The sequence below is a fragment of the Boleophthalmus pectinirostris genome, unplaced genomic scaffold (assembly GCF_026225935.1).
Source record: "Boleophthalmus pectinirostris isolate CB_2022bp ecotype Guang Dong unplaced genomic scaffold, ASM2622593v1 HiC_scaffold_2, whole genome shotgun sequence".
In the NCBI taxonomy this organism is placed as follows: Eukaryota; Metazoa; Chordata; class Actinopteri; order Gobiiformes; family Gobiidae; genus Boleophthalmus; species Boleophthalmus pectinirostris.
Window position 1 is genome coordinate 12,410,875 of NW_026571152.1, and position 25,264 is coordinate 12,436,138.

Genomic DNA, 25,264 nt, shown 5'->3' on the forward strand with positions numbered 1-25,264 from the left:
AAATCAAGATATGAACATTACAAACAGACCCATCAGGTGTCTTCTTTCACCGAGATCACTCCTGCTAGTGTCAGCAACAAGTCTGAGTGACAGTGTTGCTAAGCACCCACTGTCGGCCAAACCAGCGACACAGGCAGAAAGGGGCATCACCTTAAACAGCTTCAATCCAGATATTTCCTTACTACGATACTTGTCAAATTTCCAAATATGGAACCTGGTTGCAGATTAGCTGCTAAAACTTCTAGCCTTGATGAGCTTCATTTGGTGCTTCAGCAAATGCTGTGGGTGACATCACACTCCCTCAGTGCACTTCTTTATACAGTCAGTGATCTAAATCAAGTAATGGTCCATATTATGAAAATTTTGGGGAGACCCCCAAAACACGACCCAGGGACCCCTAGGCATCTCCGTCTTTGGACCCCACTTTGAGCACCACTGACCAAAGCATATCTAAACAGGGCCTAAACCTGGTGTTCAGGAAAAATCCACTTCATTTGGATGGACCCTGTCACCCAGACTTGCACACCGCTGAACAGAGTGTGGCAGAATGCATTGATTTGAATGACTTTTTAAGTCCCACTTCAGTCCTGAACCTCACTACATTTGCAGTCTGTACAGAGGCCCTAAACCAGACTTTAACCAGGACTAAACTAGGTCTGAACCAGGAGTGAACAAAGACTAAACCAGGAATAGATCAGGTCCAAACCAGTACCAAATCATATCTAAACAGAGTCTGAACCTGTATTTAACCAGGTCTAAACCAGAACTTAACCAGGACTAAACCAGGTCTGAACCAGGACTAAACCAGGAGTGAACCAGGTCTAATTCAGGTCTATCCAGGTCTAATCCAGGACTAAACTAGGACTAATCCAGGTCTTGAATCTTAAAGTTTTTCTTGCCTCTTGTCTTTTAGGCGTGTCCGTCAGTCATGCGCACTCACCACCTGGACAAACGGAGCTCTCTGATTGGCCCATTGTCCAAGCGCAGCACTGTGATTGGCCCGTTCAAACGCAGCAGCTCTCTGATTGGCTCGCAGGCAGAACACTTGGGGATGAGGACGTACTTCTTCAGCGCGGAGACTCAGGAAGACATGAACGCTTGGATCAGGGCCATGAATCGGGCCTCACGAGTTCAGACCAAGACCCAAGACCAGACCCAAGGCCAGACCCAAAGCCAGACTCAAGGCCAGACCCAAGACCAGACTGGAGACCAGACCCAAGATCAGACTGGAGACCATACTGGGATCCAGACCAAGGTCCGAAATGGGGTTCGAAAAGTCCAGAATGGGGTTCACTGTGGCACCAACACCTCAACAGACAAGTATGTACCAGGACTAAAGCAGGACTGAACCAGGACTAAATCAAGACTAAACTAGGCCTAAACGAGGCCTGAACCAGGACTGAACCAGGACAAAAGCAGGACTAAACCAACACTAAACCAGGACTAAACTACATCTAAACCAGGACTGAATCATGACTAAACCAGGACTAAACCAGAACTAATCCAGGACTAAACCAAGACTTAACCAGGACAAATTCAGGGCTGTACCAGGTCTAAACCCGCACTAAAGCAGGACTAAACCAAGCCTAAACCAGGGCCAAACCATGACTAAACCCATTCTCTTTCCTCAGATCCTCAGAACTATTGGACTTGACTCGGGCCTCAGAAAAGACCCAGGTCGGTGAGGTCCAGAGTCCAAACCAGGATCCTGTCCAGGACTCTCCTCTGAAGATCGGACATGTCTCCACGGCAACCACACAACTAACCACGCCCCCTGAAGAAACAGCCCCTGCTGCCTCACAAAACAGGTGCCTCTCTCTCCTGACTCCTCCCTCTAGAATGACAAGACACAGCTTCAGATTCCATTAAAACAGAGCTATTGTGTTTGTGTCAGATCTATAGTTATAATCTATGACACTTCACAGATCAGAAGCTATGACAAACCACCAACTCCACCCACAGAATAGCACTTGTTGCTTTGTTTTGACTGTGTTACAGTGAAAATCAAAAAGGACTAAACTAGAACTGAATCAGGACTAAACCAGGGTTGTACCACGACTAAACTAGGATTGAAACAGGACTGTACCAGGAAGGGACCAGGCCTAAAACAGGATTAAATCAGGACTGAAACAGGAAAAAAAGTCTCTGGTCTAAACCTGGCCCTTTTCTGGTCTAAAGCCGGTCTAAAGTCGGTCTAAACCTGGTCTAAACCCAGTCTCTCTTTGGTTTTCACAGGTTCCCGGTGTCAACCCCTAGTCCAATCCTGGAGCCAAATGGAATCGCGTCCGGAACATACCAGACGACTCCACCCCCAGACACGCCTCCAGGCAGTGTTTACAGACAGGCCACGCCCCCTGGGAGACAGGTCACACCCACAGGAAGTACACAGAGACAGGCCACACCCACAGGAAGTATGTTCAGACAGGCTACGCCCCCAAATAGTAGCCTGACTCGAAACAGCGTCCGAGAACAAGTCCAGAACTGGATCAAAGTCCAGAGAGATGACAAACGGTGAGTCCTGCTTTAGACCTGTTTAAGTTCTGGTTTAGACTTGGTTTAGTCCTCCTTTAGAGCTGGGTTAGGTCCTGGTTTCGACCTGGTTTAGTCCTGGGTTAGTTCTGGTTTGGTCTTGGTTTGGTCTTGGTCTAGTCCTTATTTAGACATTGTTTTGTCCTGCTTTAATCCTGATTCTGGTTCTGGTCTAGGCCTTGTTTAGTCCTGGTTTCATTTAACCCTTTGTTTTCAGAGACAGTCTCAGACGGACTCCTCCAGCTCAGTTCAGCCCCATCGAGCCTCCCCACCAGTACAAGTGAGTATTACTACCGCAAATGCACAAATTCTGCTATCCTACTACTATAAATACAAAAGTACACTACAGTACTGTAGTACTGCTACAAATGCACAAATACTGCAGTACTATTACTACAAACCACTGAAAAATTGCATTTTGGGGGATGTATGATTGGAGTGGACAGGTCACATTTGCTGCATTTTGGGTCATTTTACAAGTTTTAAGATCATGGCTTTTGGAAGTACTTTCACCATAGTCTTTAGAACTACATCTCAGGTCCACACTTAATTAGAAATTGCTGTTCTATTTCTGTCTCTGTCTTCTGACTCTGTCTCCCCAGGGTCAGAGTTTGATCCTGCAGGGGAGGGACAGGAGCAGACAGGAACAGGGGGGAGGCAGGAGGTTGGTGTCAGAGGAGTGGAGGGAGTGGGATGGAGTGTGGGTGTGCAGCAAGTCTGAGAGGTGTACGGGGCCTGGTTGTGGACAGCTGCATTGAAAGTGATGAGGAGGACTTTGAAGTGGATATGCTGAGGAATGGGGAGCCAGAGGAGCTTCTGGAGGTTCTGGGGGACAGGGAGCCAGTGGAGGTTCTGGAGGTTCTGGAGGTTCTGGAGGTTCTGAAGGACAGGGAGCCAGTAGTGGTTCTGGGGGACAAGGGTGATGTGTTAGTGGGACTGTGACAGATTCTGAGGATGTGCCATAAATACTGCTATTGCAGTAATTGATTCTGGAGTTGATGAATGCATGGATTAAGGTTTCAGCAGCTGAGAAAGTGAGTGATGGATGGAGTTGGGATAATGGTATTAAAACACTAAATGCAAGATATATACATGTATACTATACTCTGGAGGTAGAGCCATATCATTTTTATGAGACAAGCAGGTGGCAGAGCCTCCACCAGAAAATGTACATAGTGCACTTTTAAAATAAGAACCTTCCATAAAACTTAGTACTGCTGATGCTTCAGTCTCTTATAGCCTACAGCTGAATGTTAAATGGGATTTCTTTCATTATTTAATCTCATGCATGTGTTCTGATGCTCTTCCTGCTGCTGTTCTGTCCCCCTGTTTCCTTCTCTCTCGAACAACCATAACTTCAGTTCTGACATATGGCCTAAATATAGCCCTCATTTTATTGCAGACAGGAAAACATGAATGAAACAACCCCAAAGTGCCACAGGCTAATGTTACTGATCCCTAATTAAGCTTGTGTTATAAAAAATTACACAAAAATGAATGACAAAAAAACTAAACCATTTTCAGAGATTTTATTTAGAAACAGAAGTAACTCCAGGAGCCATTCACACCTGGACCTGGGGCTAAACCTCTGTGTCTGAGTCCGGGTCCGGGTCCTGGTCCATTTGCTGAGGTCTTTAAGAGATAGGCCTTGCAGTCGTAGTAGTGGTTGATAGTCCAGTCCTGGTTTAGTCCTGATTTAGGTCCTGGTCCATTCTTGACCCACTCTCTGGTCCTGGTCTGGTTTCTGATCTTGGGTCCTGGTTTGGTCTCTGGTCTGGTCTCTGGTCTCTGATTCTGATCCAGTCTTGATCGGGTCTTGCTGGAGTTTTACAGATAGGCCGTACAGGAGTAGTAGCGGTTGACTCTCAGAATGTCGTTGTCACTCACTGAAGTAGCGAAACCAAACTTGAGACTTGAGTTGGACCGAGCAATCAGCGTTGGACTTCCATTTTTAGAGAACGCATAACTGAAAGAGACCAGAACACAGTTAGACCTCATTTAGACCTGGTTCAGTCCTGGTTCAGTCCTGGTTCAGTCCTGGTTCAGTCCTGGTTTAGTCCTGGTTTAGTCCTGGTTTTAGTCCTGGTTTAATCCTGGTTCAGTTCTGGTTTCAACACCAATATCTGACACCAGTATTGCATTGGTGCATCCCCAATTAGTAGTACTTACTTGCTGTACTGCATGACAGACTTGAAGTCATAAGGCGTTTTGAGGTTGTTGGTTTCGTATTTGGCAAAGTTGCGCTCCTCCCCTGAAAGAAACACTTAGATTAATTATGTGTGGTGCCCTCCCATCCTCCTGTATATGTTGGATGCCCGCATAGGAACAAGAAACTACTTAATTATTTACTTCCTCAGTTTTAAAGCAAACCTATTGTGCTTGTGTCTTCTTTATGGTTATAATCTATGGCACTCATGGATCATTATGTTATAATTTTGACATTTTAAATCACAATAATGATCCAAAACAACTTATTATAAGAACAAGTCAGCTGATTTCATTGTTAGAAAACTATGGTAGTCAATGGGAATTGACCATAAACACCATCATGACAAAGCGCCACATGCTGTGGGCCCCTCCTAAGGATCACACTAGCGAGCAGAAGATTTTTTTTCATTTGGATCAAAATGACCATGCAGAGCTGCGAAACCTATGTGTATCACCAATTAAGACAATAAAATTGGAGAATGAAGTAAGTCTATGAAGTAAGGACGTCATAGCGGGCGTGCACCAGTGGTGATGAAAATGAGGTTTAGATCAGAGCAATGACAATTACTCAGACACACATGACTCTAAATAAAACTTCAGAGGGTAAATGTGAAGAAAACAACTATAACATGATTAAAAGCTATGAAAAGTCCATTTTGCAGAATAGGTCTGATTTAAGATTCCCGAGCACTCCCCAATAGTGCAAGCCTGTCCCTGCTACTGCTTTTTGTTCTCGGGCAGTTGTCGGTGGCAGTTGTCGGGGCAGTTGTCTGGGCAGTTGTCGGGACAGTTGTCTGTTGTGGGGGCAGTTGTTTGTTGTTGGGGCAGTTGTCTGGGCAGTTGTTAGGGCAGTTGTCTGTTGTCAGGGCAGTTGTCTGTTATGGGGGCAGTTGTTTGTTGTCGGGGCAGTTGTCTGGGCAGTTGTTAGGGCAGTTGTCTGGGCAGTTGTCTGTTGTCAGGGCAGTTGTCTGTTGTCGGAGCAGTTGTCTGGGCAGTTGTCAGGTCAGTTGTCAGGGCAGTTGTCAGGGCAGTTGTCTGGGCAGTTGTCAGGGCAGTTGTCAGGGCAGTTGTCAGGGCAGTTGTCAGGGCAGTTGTCAGGGCAGTTGTCTGTTGTCGGCAGTGTTGGGGAGTAACGGATTACATGTACCGCCGTTACGTAATCAGAGTACAAATTATGAGTAACTGTATTCCGTTACAGTTACTGTTTCAATGAGTGGTAATTGGATTACAGTTACTTTGCTGAAATAAGTGGATTACAAGGCGGTATTTTCCTGTTTTCACATTTTGTGCTACATCCCATTTATTTATTTTTTTTTATTTCGGTAATTCCACTCATTGCTGGAAACCCAAACAGAACGCGCGCAATAAGAGCGATGTAAACGTCATATTAAAGTTGGCGGTGTCAGTCACACAGTGGAAGCAGCAGTGCATTGGTAAAAACGCATTTGTGTCTTGGAAATTTTTCTCCCGATGTGAGATATATATATAAAAAAAACATATATAAAATCGCCTACAACTTAAATGTGAAACAGGAGCTACTGGCACTGGTGAAAACAACCTGCATAGACTCATAATATCTGCACTACTGTCCTATAATGACCTGCGACATGAGTAGACGTGCACACAAACACACACAAACACACCTTCATCATCGTCATCAACCTGGGAACCCGCGGACCACGTCTCCTTCCGTAGTTACTGCGCGGACACCGCTGTCTCTTGCGCCACGTGTGGACCGTGTTTTCTCGCGTAAACCGCGCTTCCTCCTGTGCGCCTCTAAACCAGAACTAACACCAGGACTAAACCAAAACTAATCCAGGACTAAACCAGGACTAAAGCAGGACTGAACCAGGTTTAAACTAGGACTAAACCACGAATAAACCAGAACTAAAGACCTGGTCTAGACCTGGTCTAAATCAGGTCTAAAATCAGGAGTAAACCAGGTCTAAAAATCAGGACTAAACCAGGACTAAACCAGGTCTAAACAACATGACACCTAACAGTAGATTGACATAATTTAAGGTGATCTCATATAAAAAATAATTTCTCTATCAATAATATTTTTTAATATTAAGGAAAGGCTGATCTTGTTATTGTCTTTTAACAGACAAAACCTCTTATGTTAAAATATCGTGGTCTTTGTTTCTCTACAGCAAACAGTTGCTTATTCATGGAGACTTGGGCTCAGACAATTTGAAGACAACAAACAAGAATTTTCAGGATGTGGTTGCTACATTCATGTCATTTAAAAAAACATGACAATATCAAGTAATCCAAAGTAATCAGATTACGTTACTCACTTTAAGTAATTTAATGGATTACGTTACAAACTACATTTTGGGGTGTGTAATCTGTAATCTGTAGGGGATTACATTTTAAAAGTAACCTTCCCAACACTGGTTGTCGGGGCAGTTGTCAGTTGTCGGGATGGTTGTGATTTTGGGGCTGTTGTACCTGACATGATGTTCTCCGTCAGCACTTGGATGTAGTCATCACGATCGGAGCGTGAGTGTTCGTGGGCAAATCCGAGCGCATGCAGAAGTTCGTGTTGGATCGTGCTTTTGGAAAGGCATCCATCTTTAGACAGAGACACTTTCTGACTGCGCATCCACCACATCCTCCCGACATATGACCAGCACCTGAGAAAAACAGAGAATTCTACTTGTGAATATAGAGGTCTTAATACTACTAAAATACAGAGTTAACAGCTTTTACACAGAATAAGACCCCATAGAGACACAGCGAGGGCATCTGACACACAAGGAAGACAGGAGATTTCCTAAGGATCTTAAGACTTTTCAGTATTTTTATTCATATCATAATTTTGTTATATTGTACATCCATGCATTTTGCATGTTCTTGGCATGTTCTTAGTAGTGTTGTCACAATACTAAAATGTCAAACCGATTCTGACACCACAATGATAATAAAAAAACAGTCTTTTTTTAGGCAATAGAATGCTATTTTCGGCATTAAATGGTAGTACTTTCCCTTATAATTCCCATGTGGCCTTATATCTGTGTAATGCCTCAGTCATGCAGGTAAGTTCTATTGTGGTCCATGGGCTTGTATACTACAGATTGTATATGAAAGGACATGTAGGTAACCTGCTTGCTGCCGTGTTCCAAACAAAAAGTGTCCATGGAGGGGCTTTTAGCGCCTTGGGTTCTATTTCCAATGGACTCTACATTGAGAACTATCCATAGCATTCGGCTATGGTGGCGTATACAAGTCTATGTGGTCTTATACTATACAGCACAAGATCATTCTAAAAATATTGAGGAATGTTATATTTCTGTCCTGTGAATGGAACTTTTTGAGTATCAAAACTCACTTAAATGTTGTTTCAGTGCTCATTTTAGTATCAATTAGTATGTGATTTTTGATACTTTTAACAACCTTAGTTTTTAGCTTGTTTTTTAGTGTGTTTGTGTCATACCCCTCTCCAGAGAAGATATACAAGTGGCGTATGTACCACCTCTTCCACCCTGAAATTTCGTAGAAATAGACACAGGTCCGATCCTGGATCTCCTTCATGGCAGATCGGATCAAACTCTTCTGAGAGGAACCTGAACAAGAACCAAGTTAAACCATATTAGATGGGCATAGCTAACCTGCTAGCCACCATGTTCCAAACAGGAAGTGAGCATGGGTGTGATTCGGCTCGACCCACTGCGGCCCTGTGTCCCCTCTCTCTGTAACAGCTGCTGTCAGTCTTGTCATTCTGACATTTAAATGGTGGTTTTCGCCTGCTCTACACAATCCTGGTGTTTTTATTTCACTTTTTTGTCCCTAACTCTAGATTGAAACAATAATAATAGACTAATGAGGTGCTTTCTTTCACCGCTAGTGTTAGCAACAGGTTTGATTGACAGTGTTGCGAAGTGTACTATAAACAAGTGGTGCGGGTAGAAAGGGCCGCTGCCCTCTACACCTTTGGTCCTTGCTCTTTGGTTGCTATGATACTTCAGGGAGAACATGTAAAGTCACACAGGAAGGCACAGGATAGTACTGAACCAGGACTATGCCAGGACTAAGCCAGGACTAAGCCAGGACTAAGCCAGGACTAAAGCAGGACTGTACCAGGACTGAACCAGGATGGAACCAGGTCTAAACCATGGCTGAAATAGGTTTAAACCAGGACTAAACCACGACTAAACCAGGACTAAACCAAGAATAAACCAGGACTAAGCCAGGACTGAACCAGAATTAAACCAGAACTCAACCAGAATTAAACCATGAATACAGCTGACTGAACCAGGTCTAAACCAAGTCTAAACCAGGTCTAAACCAGTTCTAAATTACTTCTAAACCAGAACTAAACTAGGTCTAAACCAGGACTGAACCAGGATTAAACCAGATCTCACTGTATTTGGAGCTGATGTGGACTGGAACAATGACACTGCCGCGGTACTTAGACCATTTACAGTAGAAACAGGACACAGCATTTCTGCGTCTGTCCACCACAATGTCCCCCTCCAAGAGACGGGACGCTGTAAGGATACAACACAGTTAGTTCAAGTACTACAACTACTACTACTACTACTACTTCTAGTACTACTGCTGCTACTACTAATACTGCAAGTACTGCTTCAAGTACTACTACTACTCTTTCCTTTGAGACGCACCGATGGCTTTGTTAGCATTGACAATCATGTCTGTCACACTTTCTTCATCTCCGTCTGAAAAATAGAAAACATAAAACTATTACATATATAATATAATATAATATAAACATATATAATATAACATAAACTGTTTTTTTTTTTTTTTGAAAGAACATCAGCTTCGAATCATTTCCTTCCTGTCGGCATACCTGGGGGGTCGATTTCGGGCTTGACAGTAGCACCCCCCTGTGGAAAGAAAGAACAACATTGAGTCATTAGATCAGACCTGTTTTTCAATCTGGACTTTTCAGAGCTTTTAACCGTGTTATAATTGTCTAGTCTTATAGTTGTGTTGACTTTAGACTATAGTAGACTAAACCAGGACTGAACCAGGTCTAAACCAGGACTGAACCAGGACTAAACCAGACCAGGTCTAAGCCAGGACTGATCCAGGACTAAACCAGGTCTAAACCAGGACTGAACCAGGATTAAACAAGGGCCAGTAGCATGCGGCACTTTGTTATCTCCCACTGGGCAGTTTGGGTCAGTTTTCTAAAGGTGAAGTCAGTCATTCTTAGGGCTGAATTATTTGAGGAAAAATGTCTAAGTGTAATAGACACAAGCATAGTATGTCAGCCTTAAACGCGCAGGTAGGCCTGATTTCTGTAAGTTACACAAACATCTGTCCTGAGCTCAAATAGATACTTCACATTTTGAACATTTCTCAGTCAAAACATTTCAAACCTTGGGACCGAAAGTAACACCAGTTTGGGGAGTCATCACTGAGCTTTCACAAGAAACAAAATGTACTCAAGTATTTCCCTCCTCCTCTCTTCCCTCTTTTCCACTCCTCTTTATTATCCCCCTAATTCTCCTTCTCTCTCCTCCTTCTCTCTTCCCCTCTTTTCTCCTCTTCCTCTCCTCCCTCTCATTCCTTAATTCCTCTTTATCATCCCCCTCTTCTCCTCCCCTTCTCTCCACCTCCTCTCCTCTTCTCTCCTCCTCTTCTCTTCCTCTTCTCCTTCACTGGTATAGTTTTTTAGTTCTTTTGCAGATTTTAACTCAATTTTGAGTTTTAAACACAATGTTTCCGACTCAATTTTGTGCCCGTTTCCTGTGTCCTCTCTATGTGTAACCTGAGGCTAACAGAATGGCCATTTGGATGGATGAAATGTTTGAAAATCCAAAACACACCAGAGTATTGTCAAAAGTATGGAAATTCAGATACTAAAACTAGTATTGAAACTACATAAGATAACAGTACTAAAAAGTCCAATTCATGATCTTGAGCATGATTCAGGTAGACAAGTATACGCCCATGGACCACTATGAACATACCTGGACAACTGAGGGATTACACAGATATAAGGCCACATGGTAACATAAAAGGATGTACTACCATTTAATGTTGAAAATCACATTTTGTTGTCTAAGGAAAGAGAACATTTTTATTAGACTCGATACTCAGTACCGATTCTGATACCACGATGACAGTAAAAAATACTCTTTAGACAACAGAATGCGATTTACAACATTAAATGGTAGTACTATCTTCTATATTATATCATGTTGCCTTTTATCTGTGTAATCCCTTAGTCACCCAGGTAGGTTCCATAGACTGTATAAAGAAGTGGACTAAGCAAGTGTGACATCACTCATAGCATTCGGCTCCAGTCAAATGAAGCTCATGATTGTAGCAGTTATAGGGGCGAATTTGGAGCCAAGGGGATAGACATTAATTTGATGTACAAAATAGCTAAATAAAACACCAATCATGTAGAGCAGTTTAATACAAAGTTTTTAGACCAAAATGACGAGGCTTAACAGTACGACCATTTTCACATTTCTTTTGCCAAATTAACAAAATTCTTGAAAAAAATAAAAATAAAAATCAGAGCTAATACTTGAAATCGATTATAAAGTGTTTTCTGTTTTTGTTGTCTCTTACCGTGAGTGACATCATTAGTGACATCATCAGCGAGGCCAGGGCGAGAAGGTGGAGCTTCATGTCGACACTGTGTTTGTTTTCCAAGTGACAACTCTGAGTCAAGCTCTGACACCTATGCATTATATATGGAGTCAGGGCGGAGTCAGGGGGCGTGTGTGCAGGAGGGTGGGAGATATATATATATATATATATATATATATATATATATATATATATATATATATATATATATATATATATATATATAAAAATTGTATAAATAAAGACAGATTACACTTCAATCATGAGTTTAATTTGCTTTAATACTTATAAATACCAAAAAGTTCATCATAAAGCCTGAGAGTGTTGTTTACTAAGAAAAACTTAGGAAACCTTGAAACATGATGCTAAATACCGATTCTGATACTACGATGATAATAATAATAAAAAAAACTTTTTAGAATGTCTGTGTAATCCCTCAGTCTCATGGGCATATGCTAGTCTATGTGGTTTTATACTTGTTGTGATACAATATCTTTCTAAAGCTACTCAGGAAAAGTTCATTTTTTGTCCTGTGAATGGGACTTTTGTAGTATTGATACCTGCTCAAATGAGTATTGATTAGTTGCTGATTTTCAATACTTTTGACAACCCTACTATGGATTACAAAAACAATTCCATACAATTTATATTTTTTTGCATTCTGGTTCAAATAATTTCATATTTGAACACTAAATCATTGTCCATAGAGTTCTTTTGTCTCAGATAAGATCAGGTTTAGACAAAAAGAACCACAGATCCTTCACAACAGTGTTTATTTAAGTTTTATGAGTGAAGATTACATATAGGCTAATCATGCCAACCTGTTTAAGATCTGGCTGCATTTCTGTGGCTTCTATAAGAACATTTTGCTCTGGTGTTTGAGGTATCACAACTAATGACAATTGATCAATGCCTGAAAACACATACTGAACTTGCACTACTACTACGTGAAGGCTGCTGGAAAAGTTGTGTTTCTTTTTCATTCAGTTTTCATTCATTCATTTTCATTCACTTCCTCAAACAACATATTTACAAAGAAATACACCACCGTTTCCTGCTCCAAATAGGACATTTTATTGTAAATCCATAGACTCCTGTCCTCATTGTGTTCTTAGCGTGTTCTTAGCGTGTTCTGTTTGACCTGTTGGGTGAGAAAAACCCAGTTTCAGCATTCCAGACATGTTGGTGTCTCGTTCGCCTGTCACTCACACATCACCTGTTGCTCCTCTGGTTTCCAAACAGCCTGAAAACAAAAGCATTAATACATAAAAGTAAAGAGTGTTCACAACATGAAGAGATGTCAGGAGGTCAGACATCACAGGAGCAAGGACATTTGGGTCGTTCTCATCACAAAAGACTTTAAAACCTCATTTTGGTGTTTCTGCTTAAACTTGAATGAAATACACAGAAAAGTGGACTGGTTTAGTCCTAGTTTAGTCCTCATTCAGTCCTAGTTTAGTCTTGGTTCAGTTCTGGTTTGGTCCTGGTTAGTCCTGATTTACTCCTGGTTTAGTCCCCTGGACCCCTCTCCCTACTCTTGCAATAAATTCCCATAGTTGATAAAAACATACAAAGTGTTACGTTTACTGTATATTAGAATAACAAATTCCAAAACTATAAATGGTATTATAAACTATAAATATGTTGCAAAAATACCAAGCGACTGGTGTGAATAAGGCATAATTATATAAACATATATGTACAAGTAAAAAAAATAAATAAATGAAATTTTGTAATATAAATATATCAGCGTAAGTGATCATATGGAGAAAAACAATGCAAAGATGAAATAATGATTGACAGGACATAAAGTTATGTATTACATTAAGTTGAGTTGTTGTTCAGTTGTAGGGGGTATTATCTGTTACATAAAGGAGAGTTGTACAGTTGTCTGCAGTGTGGTATGAATGTAGCCCTGTAAAGTCACTGTTTGAGTGGAGCTGTAGGAGCCTGTTAGAGAAGCTCCTCTGTCCCTCTATAGTCTGGTGCAGTGGGTGATTAAGAGTGATAAACCCTTAGTCTTGCTCCGATGTGAATGTGGTCCAGTGTGAATGTCACAGAAATGTAATATGAGCCTTTTAAATATTCCAGGTCATATAAAACAGAGAATCAACATTCAAATCAGAATTAAAATAGGCACGATGTTTTTTGATTGGTGAACTTTAAATTAAATATACTGGAAATAGAGGTCGAAATCTGTTTTTTTTTCCATTTTATTGTTTTTCGTTCTTAATTGAAATTCAAAAGAACAAATGGCATAAGGACCATGCAGAATGTTGTGACGTCATTATTATGTTGAATCCATATATCTGCTTCCTGTGTGTCTCTGTAGCGCCCCCGGGGGCCGTGTGGGGGAGTACCGTTACGCTCAGGATCGCCTCTCTCACTTCGGTTTGAGCGACTCCGCAGCACCACCTCCATTTTGGCGTCTTTACGAGTGGCAGCAGCGGCATCAATATCGCCATGGCAACCCCACGGCACCGCTCTACAGCCCTGCTCCCCTGCATCCCTACGGCTCTCGCCCCTTGGCCGCAACCGACCAATCACGAGCCCCTACACCACGCTGCATCGATGTCCCGCCCTCCACTGCAGATGTCCCGCCCTCTCTGCCCTCTGGACCAATTGGACGCAGACCCCACACACCGGCTGAAAGACTGACAGTGAGGCCGACCAATGAGAGAGCAGCAGAGGGAGGGGCCTTCACAGCAGCGCCACGAAGGAGCCAATCACAGTTCTTCAAGGTAAAAACCTAGTCCTGCTTCAGTCTAGCTTTAGTCCTGCCTTAGGCACGGTTCTGTGCCGCTTAAGTCCTGGTTTAGTCCTTGTTTAGTTCTTGTTCAGTCCTGGTTCAGTCCTGGTTTAGTCCTGGTTTAGTCCTAGTGCAGTACTGATTTAGACCTAGTTTAGACTTAGTTTAGTTCTGATTCAGTCCTGCTTCAATCCTGGTTCAGACCTGGTTTAGTCCTGGTTTAATTTTGGTTCAGTCCTCATTCAGTCCTGGTTGTTTGTTTGTTTGTTTCAGGCATCAACTCTGGAGCGCAGGTCTATGCCGGTCTCTGGGTACATGACTCACACTGTATCTGCTCCCAGTCTTCATGGAAAAACTGTGAGTCATATGCCCTCCCTGTGTCTCCATGGGGTCTTATTGTGTGTAAAAGCTGTTAACCCTGTAGTTCAGACCTCTACCCGCATGTTCTGAAATGCCTGGGATTCTTGGATTACTTTAAAGTTCTGATTTCTCTCACTTCACTTTCTTCTTTAATTGTGATAAAAAAAAAAAAAATGTAATTAGATTTTTTTCCCCCACTGATCTCTGGTTTCTCTGTGTCTGGGTTTCTAAAACATGCACAATAGGTCAAATCCTCTGACCAGATTTAACCCAGAGACACTGAAGGATGGGTCAAATACAGAGGACACATTTCCTACAGGGACAAAAATCTATCCACATTTATCCATCTATCCTATACTACCACACTGGTAGTCTTTGCAGAAATAGTAGTATTAGTAGTATTCATAGTACTGTGATTGTATTTCTGCCTGAGGAGCTGGCTCTGTTCCTGATGAAGTTGCAGTAGTAGTAGTAGTAGTAGTAGTAGTAGTAGTAGTAGTAGTAGTAGTAGTAGTAGTAGTAGTAGTAGTATTTGCAGTAATATCCATAGTAGTCCTGTGTTGTATATTTCAGCCGAGGAGTTGTAGTAGTGTTTGCTGTAGTAGTAGTAGTAGTAGTAGTAGTACTTTTAGTAGTAATTGTAGGATTCGTAGTACTGTGATTGTGTTTCAGCTCGAGGAGCTGACTGCTTCTGATCCATTTGTAGTATTATTTGCTGTAATAGTATTTGCAGTAGTATTTGTAGCGTATGTTGTTGTAATATTTATTGTAGTATTTATAGTAGTATTCATAGTATTCATAGTACTGTGTTGTGTATTTCAGCTGGAGGAGCTGACTCTGCTCCTGATCCAACTGTAGTAGTATTTGTACAATATCTAGTTGTAGTATTTATAGTACTATTCGTAGTATTCGTAGTACTGTGTTGTGTATTTCAGCCGGAGGAGCTGACTCTGCTCCTGATCCAGTTGCGCAGACACCAGTCCAAGATGGCCGCCCTCAGACGAGACATGCACTTCCTGTCCAATAAGTCACACTTCCTGCCCACTAGCCCTGCCCACAGGGTGAGCCCGGGCTCATGCGGTGCTCAGGTGGAAACCCTGCGGTGCTGTGTATTTAGTCTGTGACTGTACAAAGCATGCTCAGACATTTATGTTTCACACGTCTACAGGCTTCGTACATATATATGTGTATACTACAGTCAGAGGGAGTCACAGGTATGGAGATAGAATTGTCTCAAAAAGATTTATACAAATAAAAAATGATCTATAATAAATATACATACATTTATATATACATATATACAAATACAAAATACAAATATAAAAATGTGACATTCAAATAAACAAATGTGTATACATAAACGGGCATTTGTAAATATACTTCCGAGATTTAAAAATAAATATGACTTTGTATGTGGAGTCTGCATTTGTGGATTCCTATTTTTGCTTTTCTCTTATAATCTTAATTTTGAGACATTCTTCATCCTTGATCCATAAATAAATACCACAGAATTTGAGTTTGTATTTTGTGTTTGGATATTTATAAATGTATGTATATTAATATATGCCATTTTTTATTTGTATAAGTCTTTCTGAGACAATTCTATCTCCATACACAGGCTACACTGCCGATCACACCTAGGGTTAAAGAACAGGATTAAAGCCCCACTGCGGGATGTTATATCACATTACAGAAAGGACAGTATAATGTGGGAAATTGAAGACTTCATATCCCCGAATTCCCCTGTGCTTCTCTCTGACTGTACAAAGCATGCTCAGACCCTTGTTATGTGACCCAAGAGGCCCATGTGTCTCACCTGGAGTCACATGGTTCACCTGTCATGTGACCTTACCGCCTGTCTGAGGCTGTGGAGCTTTTTTGGTCCCTGTTTAGTCTGTACCTCAGGCTACTCTGGTGTGACTTTGGCTTTGGTCTGGTCTGGCTTTGGTCTGCTTTGCTCTCAATCACGCTCATTCAGTCAGTCATGCAAGTCATAAAACTGTGTTGCCCAAGAGCACGATGACATTATACATGTTGATAGGAAAAGAACTACATTTTCATTCAAACTGTGAAAGAAACAAATCATGATCTGTGTGTGTGCTCTGTGGATCTACTCCCTCTCTCCCTCTCCTCTTCTCCCCCTCTCAACTGTCTCCCTCCTTCCTCCTTTCTCTCCCTCTCTCTCTTTCTTTCTCTTTCTCACCTGTCTCTCCCCTCTCTGCCTCCTTGTCTAACTCTCTCTATATATCTCTGTCTCTCACTCTTACCCCCCCCTCTTATCCATCTCACCCCCTTCTCTTTCTCTCTCCCCTCCCTCCTCTCTCTCTCTCTCTGTCTGTCTCTCTCTCTTTCTATCTCTCGCTCTCTCTGTTGAAGTGGATAGCCTGTCTCTCCTTTTTCTTTCTCCCCTTTCCCTACAGTCTCTCTCCCCTCCTCCTCTTGCCCTATCTCTTTGCTTTTGTCACCTGTGCAACCTCTCTCTCCCCTCCCTCCTTCTTCCCTCTCCCCCTCCTTTCACCTGTCTCCCCTCCCCCTCTCTCTCTCTCTCTCTCTCTCTCTCTCTCTCCCCTCCTTTTCTCACCTGTCTCTCTCTTTTTCCTCTTCTCATGTCCCTTTCTTTATCCCTGTGCAGGTGGATGATTCATTTCTGCAGTTGAAGAAGGACCTAGAGTACCTGGATCTGAAGGTAGGACATCAGGTGCTTCTCATGGGGTGTTCTCTCAGTTTTACTAACTCTGAGTGTGTGAGTCTCTGTGTGTGTGTGTGTGTTTGTCATAATATACTTTTATGATTAGAAGAGACATCTGGATGTCTCTCTCTCTCTTCTTTTTAACCTGTTTCTAACCTGTGTGTTACACCCTCTCTGTGGATGTGCCCCTTCCTCTCTCTCTCTCCCTCTCCCTCTTGGGCATCTCTTTCCTCTCTCTCCTTCTGTGTGCATGTCCCTCTCTCCTCTCTTTCTCCTCTTTCTCTCCAAACTCTCTCTCCATTCACTCTCTCTTATTCTGTGTGCATGTCTTTCCTCTCTTTCCTCTCTCTTCCCTCTCCCTTCCCTCTTTTTACTCGCTCCTCTCCCTCTCTCCGTCTGTGTGCACATCTTCCGTCTCTCTCTGCATGTGTCAGATGCGTTCTCTGGAGCCTCTGATTTCTGCAGTCCACAGTCTGTTACTGCACTGCACTGCTGGGCCCCCCAGAGACCCCTCCAGAGATCCCCACAGGGACCCCCAAAGGGATCCCTCCAGGGTCCCCCTGAGGGCCCTGACACAAGTAAGAACCATGTAAAAGACTGTAGAAATAGCACTGCTGCGTCTCCTCTACATCAGACAGTCCAAAAGAAAAAAAAACTAAAATAAAACAGGACTCGGGCAGGTCTACATCTGGACTAAATCAGGACTAAACCAGGACTAAAACAGACTAAACTAGAACTTAGCCAGGACTAAATCAGGTCTAAACCAGGTCTAAACCAGTACTGAACCAGATCTAAACCAGGACAGAACCAGGTCTAAACCAGACCCAGCAGTGCTGTATTAAAGTAAGGTCCATAGACTAGAACCATCAACCATCGCTTCCTGTGACCCCAAAGTGACCCCAGTGTGGTGTTGAGGCTGCATTCTGTCTCCATAGCAACACCTGCTCAGTGTCTCCATGGTAACAGTGGGCTCTGGATGGGCCAGCAGTGCATGTGTCAGATGCCCTCCCATCCTCCTATGTCCCTGTATCAGATGCCCTCCCATCTTGTGCTCTCATTGGCTGTTCTGTCATTAGAAATAGTCTCAGTCAATGTATTTGTAAAATTAGTTAATTTTTAAAAATATATGATTTTATGTACTGTGTGCTGTTTTTCAGATGGGCGGGAAGTCAGTGAAGGAGCTCAAACCGCTCAGAGTGGCAGAAAGCGACATTGATGTGAGTCTAAACCTGGACCAAACCAGGACCAAACCAGGGCCAAACCAGCACTAAATCAGCACTAAATCAGGACTAAAACAGGTCTTTTTGTTGTAGGTGAAGTTGAGTCGTTTGTGTGAACAGGACAAAACTCTGAAGGATTTGGAGGCCAGGATCAGTGCTCTGCATCAGGACAAGGTACTCTGTCTCCTCTCCTTTGTCTCTCGCTTTTTATCTCCTCCCCTGTGTCTCTCTCTTTTTCCCTCCCCCCTTCATTATTTTATTTATTTTCTATCTTCTATTTTCATCATCAGTTAGAGGTTGTCTTGGTTCTCTCTCATCCCCCTCTTCCTCTCCTTTCTCCCCCTCTTTTCATCCCTCTCTCCTCTGTTTCCTCAGGATCAGTTAGAGGCTGTATTAGCGTTCTCTCACCAGCAGATGGAACAGTTCTCAGACACTGCATCTCGTCAAAAGATCTCGCTCCAACAGAAAGTCCTTCAAGAGGATCTAGTTCAAGTCCGGGCACAGATCTCCAGGGCCTACACGGTAAGACCAGGATCATAACCAGATCCAGTAACAGACTGGAGCACCTGTACATTTAGAGGTGTCCTGGTAATAATAATGAGCCTTATTGATCCTTTGCAGCTATTATCATCAACAATTCCTGGGGGTGTTATGCTAACTTAGGCACTGGCCTGTCTGAAACTCTGTTACGCAAGCTAGACTTTAGACTGATCTTTGTTTTAACACAATCTGTGAACTGATTTGTGCTGTAATACAGGTCCTTCTAAAATAACATTACAGTAACAAGCTAGCTCACATTACCCAACAGTTTTTCAGTTTTTTTGTTGAAAGTCCAACACTTAAAGAGGACCATGAACGCTTGTATTGATCAGACTCTTAATGATTATCTCTGTGTTCAGGACATGTCTCGTTCTCTGGAGGAGTTTGTTCTACTGGAGAAATCAGTGGAACAACTAAGATCTGCTCTACAGACCCAACTCAGCTCCTCCTCACAGGTCAGACCAGGACTAATCCAGGACTATAACAGGTCTATAACAGGACTGAACCAGGACTGAACCAGGACTAAAACAATACTATAATAGAACTAAACCAGGACTAAATCAGGACTGAACAAGACTGAATCTGGACTAGGACTGAACCTGGATTATATATTTTATGTTTCAGGCAGAGAGGGCAGAGCTGAAGAGGGAGCTGTGGAGAGTGGAAGACGTTCTGGCCGGACTCAGCCGCCCCGAGCAGCACACAGGTTTAATATGAAATACACTTTATATCGTTGGAAATATAAGTAAGATTTAGGTTTAATTTCCATAAACAGTATCCCCAGATATGAGGTAAACATTTTCAAATCAAATACAGCTTTTATTAATGCTGATTTATTCTTAATTGCAAGAACAAAACATTGGGCATGATGTCCCATTTATTTAGTGTTACGGTTGTCAAGACAACTATCCAATCAGAAAGCAGAATGAGCTTCACGTGAGTCTCTTATTTGGGATGCCAGTTTCAATGCTTCAATTCAGTTGTTTTAAATTCTTTTCTGGATGTTCTGAGCTTTCATATGAGGCATGACATGTCCATGTACTGAGATTACTGAAAAACTTGGGATGTGTCCTCTGTCTGCAAGTTAAAGCACCCAGGTTAGGTTGAAGATTGTAGAACCATTTTTAAAAGTGCAGGCTACATACAGTTAATTTAAATTAACATTAGAAAATGAAAAAGATCTCCATGTTTTCCTGTCTTCTGATTGGTTGACAGAGAGGAAGTTAGTGCCTTCAGTTCAAGAGTCAGTGCCTTCAACCAATTTGCTTCAGACCGTGCCAAACTGGGTAAGTCACCCTAAAAACTGGTTTAGTCCTGGTTTAGTCCCTGTTTAGTCCTGGTTTACTCCTAGTTTACACCTGGTTGAGTCCTGGTTTAGTCCGGATTAAGTCCTGCTTCAGGTCTGGTTCAGTTCTGGTTTAGTCCTGATTTAGTCCTGTGTTAAATCCTTAGAAGACCAGACCCCCCCAAAAACCAGCTTAGATCCTTAGACCCTGTACAGACCCCCGAAAATTAGTTTTGATCCTTAGACTTTGTTCAGACCCCTATAGTCCAGTTGAGATCAGTCTAAACCCAGTTTCTGTGCAGTCCAATGCCCCACCACCTCCGCGCCCGCCACTTCCATGTGGTTTTTATGATGAAGACGACGCCCGCCCTGAAGTCCCGCCCCTCCCCCGGGAGGCCGCTGTGATTCGTCACACATCAGTGCGAGGCCTGAAGCGCCAATCAGATGAGAGGAGGCGAGACCGGGACGGTGGAGACTGGAAGGTGAGCTCTGGTCCTGGTGTAGCCCTAGTTTAGGCATTGTTTAGTCCTGGTTTAGTCCCAGTTTAGTTGTTCCTGGTTCTGACCCAGTTCTTCTCAGTTCCAGTCTGATCTTCGGTCGTTCCTCAGTGAACCAGAGTTACCTTTGGAACCTGAAAGAACCTCAGGTCAGAGTCTAAATATTAAAGCTGCACTATGTCACTTTTCTGTTGGTCTCCATGGAGATGTAACTCTCTCTCTCTCTCTCAGGTCTGGGCGGGTCTTCGTCTGGACTAAACCAGAGCTCGGTCTCAGCCTTCGTCACTCTGCGGAGAGGAGACAATCACAAGGTTAGATCTAGGACTAAACCATAACTAAAACCAGGACTGAACCAGAGCTAAACCATGACTAAATATAATGTTATTGTCCTTTTCTCTCTTGCAGGAGCGTCCCAAGAGCGCCTTAGAATGCACTGCTTCCTCCCCAGCGCTGGACACAGATTGGGCGGCAGCAGTCCAATCACGCGGCAGGATGAGCGCACACGAGCAGGCGCAGCGCCTCCAGCAAAGGACACTAGGGCGGGACAGACAGAAGAGTGTCGGCCAATCAGAGCGCAGCTCCACCACACCACGCTCTGAGGTCTGTGCCACTCCCCCCATGCGAGCACAAGCCCCACCACCCACGCCCAAACGCAGCAGCAGCCGAAATCGCTCCCGAGAGATACGGCGAGAAATCAATCGCCAGCAGTGGGCGGAGACTGATATCGACTAATGACCATAAACATGACAATAATGGACTTACTTTAAATGCTTTAAACACTGACCATAAACCAGAGAGACTCTGCCAGCTTATAGAGTTATCATTGACACTTTGCATTGATATCATGCTGGGGGTGTTCTACATGTATCTCTATGGTGGAATGTTTAGCTGCTAACATGGAGACACAATGCACACATTAACACTGCCAAAAATAGGTCAACTCAATAAAAAATCCGAAATGGATTAAAAGAGCACATTTTCAGGAGTCTGTGATCAATTAGAGTGTTCATGGTCCTGTTTATGTGTTTGATTTTCAACTTAAAGTTGAGTGACTAACTTTTGGCTAATGCTAGCTAGCTTATGACTGTAATGTTATTTGAGAGGGACTTGTTTAACAGCATAAATCAGCTCATCTGTTGTAGTTCCATCTAAGTCAGTTCTTTCTGATCAAACTGTTAAAACAGAGCTTCAGACAGAGCAGTGCCTACAGTTAGCATCACACCCCCAGAAAATCTTAGTGACATGAGCTGCAAAGTGTCAATAATCACAGCAGAACATAGTGGGCGGAAACTGAGATAGACTCACATGAAACTGTAAATCATTTAAAACTTTAAAGACTTTTAAACCAAACATAAACAAGGACCAAAGTGAAACTTAAACCGGTTCAGATTAAACTGGACCAGGGTCAGTTCTCAGAAAGACCACGGCTGTGTCTGAATGTCCCCCCGGCCGCTGGACACTACTTTTCAAAGTGCATTGTGGGAAATTTTGAGAGCTCTACTTTTTCACCATCTCGACATTCAGACGCCAATAAAAATGTGTGATCACTAAATGTGCACCAAGTTTGGAAATAGTGTGGACTTTTGGACACAGCCCATGTCTCTGATCACATGTTTATGGTCCCGTTTCTCCTTTAGTCTGGATTTAATGATAACAATATAACTTTACCTAAACCAAACGGCTCTAAACAAACGGAGCAGAGATGAAGGGAGATGGGACAAATGTTGCAGATACTGAAAAAAAAAAAAAAAAAAAGGGAATATGGAATTATGAGAAATTAAGTGAATATGGAGCTAAAACACTGCCCCCTTCGGGGACCCTCTGACACTGCAGAATGTAAAACTCGTGCCATCATTTAAAGTGCGTATGACAGGTTTTGACAGTGCTCTAATTTCTACTTTATTAGGTGCAATAATACCTGTTTTTTAAATCAATTTTAAATAAATGTTTGTTTTATCCCAATGAAAAAGCGATTTGTGAAGAAAAGTTGAGAAATCTGTTGAAAATCACAGGAAGTGGAGAATTCTATTTTAGAGAGTTTTTTAGGCCAAAAATGCAGTACAGTTTACACAAGAAACCCATTTTTCTGACTCTAAACATTATTTAAAAAACAAAAAGGTTTCCAAATCCAAATGATTGCTACATTAGAGTTTTGGCCAAGTGTACAACATGGTTGCTCACAGTTGTAGAATTCCCAAGTGTGATATCATGATTTCTAATCAATGTACTCAAAAATGTGAAACTGGGGAATAAAAAAAAAAAGTATTGTTAGTAAAATCTTAAATCTAATCATCTTAACTGTGTTAGAAACAAATGAGTGGTCCAACCTGTCATAAGCTCTTCACATCTTAAAGTGGCACTAAACACCTGAATTCTGCCCACAGCCACAGTGAGTAGATTTAGTGTTTAGTTACACTTTAAAATATTCTTATTATTTGTAGATGTGAAGCTTTGGGACTTTAGTTTTGCTTTAAATCATCCAGAAAGTGCCTTTGAAATCGGTTTATGCCTTTTCCACCTGAGTTCAGAAGAAATCATCAAACGGTCTTGGACAATGAAGAAAAAATGACAGAATTGTGATTGTAAAAGTTCAGACGTCACCAAATCAAACAGATGGATTTTTATATAGAAAAATCAATATGTTATTTAAAACATTAAAATAGTAATATTACTTTTACAGGGATTTACTGCAGTGCCTCTAAAAATGATGTCTTTATTATTCTGTATTATTTTCACAGATGAATTACGTTAAAAAGTCCTCAGTCGAACAGTTTTGTTTTCACAATAAATTAGCTATAAAACCGAACTTTATGTATCATATAGGTTTGAAATAAATTATATATCAGGGACTAGATCAACACTAAACCAGGATTAGACCAAGACTGAACCAGGACTAAACCAAGACTAGACCATTAAATCATGACCAGGACTGAACCAAGACTCGACCAGGTCTAGACCACTAAACCATGGATTAACTAGAACTCAACTAGGACTAAATCAGGATTGAACCAGGACTAAACCAGGACTAGACCACTAACCCATGACCAGGATTAAATCAAGACTAAACCAGGATTAAATCCAGCACTGACTTTTTTACAGTAAATATTTTGTATATATTTTTTAATATATTTAATGGTATAAAATTATTTACGATACTAATAGTCTTAAGTAAAAATCTAGATTTTTAGAGAGAGATTTTTTTGGCAGATTTGGTGAAGTCTGAACTGCTTTAAACTCTGGTGTTAGCTTGCTGCTAACGTTGCCTTTGTTTTTTATGGAAGATGCTAACAGTGCTAATCTGCATGTGTTTGAATGGACTAACCTGTGTGCGATGGACCTCAGAACTACAGCTCCCATGATGCTTTGAGAGCTCAGCCTGCACTTTCCATGATGCACCAGGCCTGTGTAGACTCTGTATCCCAGAATGGAAACAGCAATAGTTAAATGAAATAACTGTGTTTACATCATAGACTTCTGTATAAATGAGGAGACTCACTGTGGTGTTCAGATGCAATAGAAACATAGAGACGCTCGGAGGAAAAACAGGAGCAGTCATATTGTACTTGTGTCTGCTGTATAGTTATAATCTATGAGACTCATTATGTCATCATTTGGACGTTTTAAACATTTACATCACAGAGGTTTTTTTTTTGTGTGTGTAGGTGTGTAGGTCACAGTTGGGCGTGTACCATAGACAGTGAAAATGGGGTTTGTAATCAGAGCAATGATGTCTTGAATACAGGTGAATAAAGATTACTTAAACATTAATAGTTACTCTAAATTCAGAGAGTCAATGAGAAGGAACAAGTATAACATACATTAAAGAGGGGATGTTTTACTTCTATGAGGTAACTGCTAACACATAAAATATTGACATCACCATATTACCTTTTATTATGCTATATTTGCCAAAAAACAAGTAGAGAGATAAACAAAACACCCCCTATTTAAATTCTTCAAATTTCACTCCTAAAAGAATTCTTCAGTCAGACTGAAAATGTCTTGTGCCTTCACAGTTTTTTTTTATGTCTGTTCCTGTTTTTCTCCAAATCCGAATGTTCCGCCTCAAATCCACAGAAACAGTTCACATTTGAATGATTTGATTTGATGATTCTTAGATTTGCACTTAATAAATGGCTGTGGCTTTACGCTCTGGCTCTGCTCTTCTGTCTAACCTCAAAATGCAGGAACTTATCTGAGGAATGTGAATAATGTGAAGTTTAAAATTGTAATGTTTGTGAAATTATTTGGACTAATTTACCTCTTGGTTTAGTGTGGGGTCTTGCATGAACCTCTTCCTCTCTCTCTCCTCTCTTTCTCTCTCATCCTCTCTTTCACCCGTATTCTTCCCACCACTCTCCTCCTTCCTCTCTCACCCCTCTCTCTCCATCTCTCCATCTCTCATTCTCCCCTCTCTTTCTTACTATCCCTCTTCATCTCTCTCTCTCCTTCTTTCTATCCCTCTTCATCTCTCTCTCTCTCTCTCTTTCTGTGTAAATGTTTGTTCTTCACTGGTGGATCCTGTCTGGAGTTTTGGACGTGACCAGGAGATGGCGCTCTGCTGCATGGCTCTGATTTAACCAAGTAACACACCACACACACGAAGTACAA

At 42.0% G+C, this 25,264-nt stretch overlaps 1 protein-coding gene across 3 annotated transcripts in view; it reads left to right on the top strand.

Moving 5' to 3' along the window:
* The window catches only part of LOC110160354 (pleckstrin homology domain-containing family A member 7-like), a 59,794-nt gene that overhangs the window by 32,464 nt on the left and 2,066 nt on the right, over positions 1–25,264 (top strand). For 2 of the 3 annotated variants that reach the window (XM_055155278.1, XM_055155280.1), the window contains 17 exons: positions 914–1,320; positions 1,632–1,808; positions 2,236–2,511; positions 2,747–2,809; positions 13,646–14,054; positions 14,336–14,419; positions 17,055–17,108; positions 18,269–18,328; positions 18,425–18,505; positions 18,707–18,853; positions 19,231–19,326; positions 19,496–19,577; positions 20,087–20,157; positions 20,459–20,638; positions 20,736–20,802; positions 20,885–20,964; positions 21,059–21,253. In XM_055155278.1, coding sequence (XP_055011253.1) covers positions 914–1,320; positions 1,632–1,808; positions 2,236–2,511; positions 2,747–2,809; positions 13,646–14,054; positions 14,336–14,419; positions 17,055–17,108; positions 18,269–18,328; positions 18,425–18,505; positions 18,707–18,853; positions 19,231–19,326; positions 19,496–19,577; positions 20,087–20,157; positions 20,459–20,638; positions 20,736–20,802; positions 20,885–20,964; positions 21,059–21,253 — 2,529 coding nt within the window. The remainder of the gene's footprint in view (positions 1–913; positions 1,321–1,631; positions 1,809–2,235; positions 2,512–2,746; positions 2,810–13,645; positions 14,055–14,335; positions 14,420–17,054; positions 17,109–18,268; positions 18,329–18,424; positions 18,506–18,706; positions 18,854–19,230; positions 19,327–19,495; positions 19,578–20,086; positions 20,158–20,458; positions 20,639–20,735; positions 20,803–20,884; positions 20,965–21,058; positions 21,254–25,264) is intronic. The other variant, XM_055155279.1, reaches the window with a different exon arrangement.